General features: G+C 45.2%; 1 protein-coding gene across 1 annotated transcript in view; it reads right to left on the bottom strand.

The window, feature by feature from the left end:
- The window catches only part of CDK5RAP2 (CDK5 regulatory subunit associated protein 2), an 82,652-nt gene that overhangs the window by 47,043 nt on the left and 33,953 nt on the right, over positions 1-1,656 (bottom strand). Inside the window, exon 13 of the mRNA XM_029283740.1 lies at positions 520-617. Within this exon, the coding sequence (XP_029139573.1) occupies positions 520-617 (98 nt within the window). The remainder of the gene's footprint in view (positions 1-519; positions 618-1,656) is intronic.

Here is a 1,656-nt window from a genome sequence, read left to right as displayed (position 1 = left end):
TCCTCCTCCTCCTCCTCCTCCTCCTCCTCCTCCTCCTCCTCCTCCTGGTTCTCTTTTATGATTTTAATTTGTGTCACTTGTTCATTCACGGATTTATTTCTCGAAACAAGTGTCGTTCCTCAACCGAGAAATAAAAAGAAAAAACCTTCCCAGGAGAACCAGTCCTTATGAACATCAGAAGAGTCTTTACAGACCTGGTCTTCAGCCCATCTACTCCACCCCTTCCTCCTCACCCATAAAGGCCAGGTGGAAATATTTGGAAATCTCCATACTTTTTTTCATTCATGAACCTAAGCAGAACCTAATTTGGGACCAGCATCAGCACCGAGTTCGGGGAGGGTGGAATAATGCAAATCAGGTTAGCCAAGGAATTTGTCTTCTCTTGTAGCTGTTGGGTGGGTTTTGTGTAGAAGTTGGTATGTTCAGAAACTCTGGGAAACATGCCCTAGAGGTCACCCCCCCCCCCAAAGTGCTCCGGGACCAGCTGTCAATCAACTCTGAGGCAAAATGGATGCTCACCCGTCGACATCTTTCAGGGATTTGATCAGAGTGGAAAAGACGGCGTGTTCTTTTTGAAGAGTTTCGAGCATTTCCTCGTAGTGGGACTGTTTGGTTCTCTGAAAAGGGGGGAAAAATAGCCTATTTATCTTAAGCAAAAGCATCGATGGCTTTTTGAGTTCTTGTTTTTTTGTGACAAGGACGGCGGTTCTGATCTAGAGATGGGCCAGCCGGACCACTCTGGAGAATACGGACCAATTCCCCAGTCTGGTCTCCTCTTCCTTCAAAGCACCCAACTCCACAAATTGTGTTTCTGCAACAACGTTGATTGAAGTAACTACGGTCAGGGGACACCGCTGTCAGGTGGGGTCAACCTGTCAGCCTTGGATGGGGAAATTTTAAGAAGATCAGAACTCTAGTCCGAAGAGAGATGCGTTACTTATTATATCTCGCGATAATTAAATAGGGTTTCTCAACAGGCTGAGATATTCTGAAGGACATAATAGAATAACAGAGTTGGAAGGGACTTGGGAAGTCTTCTATAGTCCAACCACTGCTCAAGCAGGGAACCCTATGCCATTTCAGACAAATGGTGTCCAATCTCTTCTTGAAAAGACATGGGTGATGAACTCCCACAACTTCTGGAGGCAAGCCACTCCACTGATATAGGGTTTCCTGCCTGAGCAGGGAGTTGGACTAGAAGACCTTTGAGGTCCCTTCCAACTCTGTTATTCTATTCTATGTTCTAATTGTTCTCACTGTCAGGAAATTTCCCCTTAGTTCTAGGTTGCTTCTCTCCTTGATTAGTTTCCACCCATTGCTTCTTGTCCTGCCCTCAGATCTTTGGAGAACAGGTTGGCCCCCTCTTCTTTGGGGCAGCCCCTCAAAAATTGCAACACTGCTATCATGTCACCCCAGTCCTTCTTTTCATGCAACTTACCAAAAAAAAACCATGGCAGCAATCACCCAATGTAAGGCATCTTCTCATTGGGCTTAAGGTTTTTATTTTATTATTATTGATTTTATTCTATTCTTCTATTTGTAGCTAACTTCGGAAATAGCCTCGAAAGACAACGTGGGGCACAGATTTCCCAGGAATGTTGAGAGAGAGAGAGAGAGAGGGAGAGAGAGAGAGAGAGAGAGAGAGAGAGAGAGAGA

Source organism: Protobothrops mucrosquamatus, unplaced genomic scaffold, assembly GCF_001527695.2.
Source record: "Protobothrops mucrosquamatus isolate PMUCROS unplaced genomic scaffold, P.Mucros_1.0 scaffold210, whole genome shotgun sequence".
In the NCBI taxonomy this organism is placed as follows: domain Eukaryota; kingdom Metazoa; phylum Chordata; class Lepidosauria; order Squamata; family Viperidae; genus Protobothrops; species Protobothrops mucrosquamatus.
Note: the sequence above shows the minus strand (reverse complement) of the source record. Positions and strands in the feature narration are given on the sequence as shown.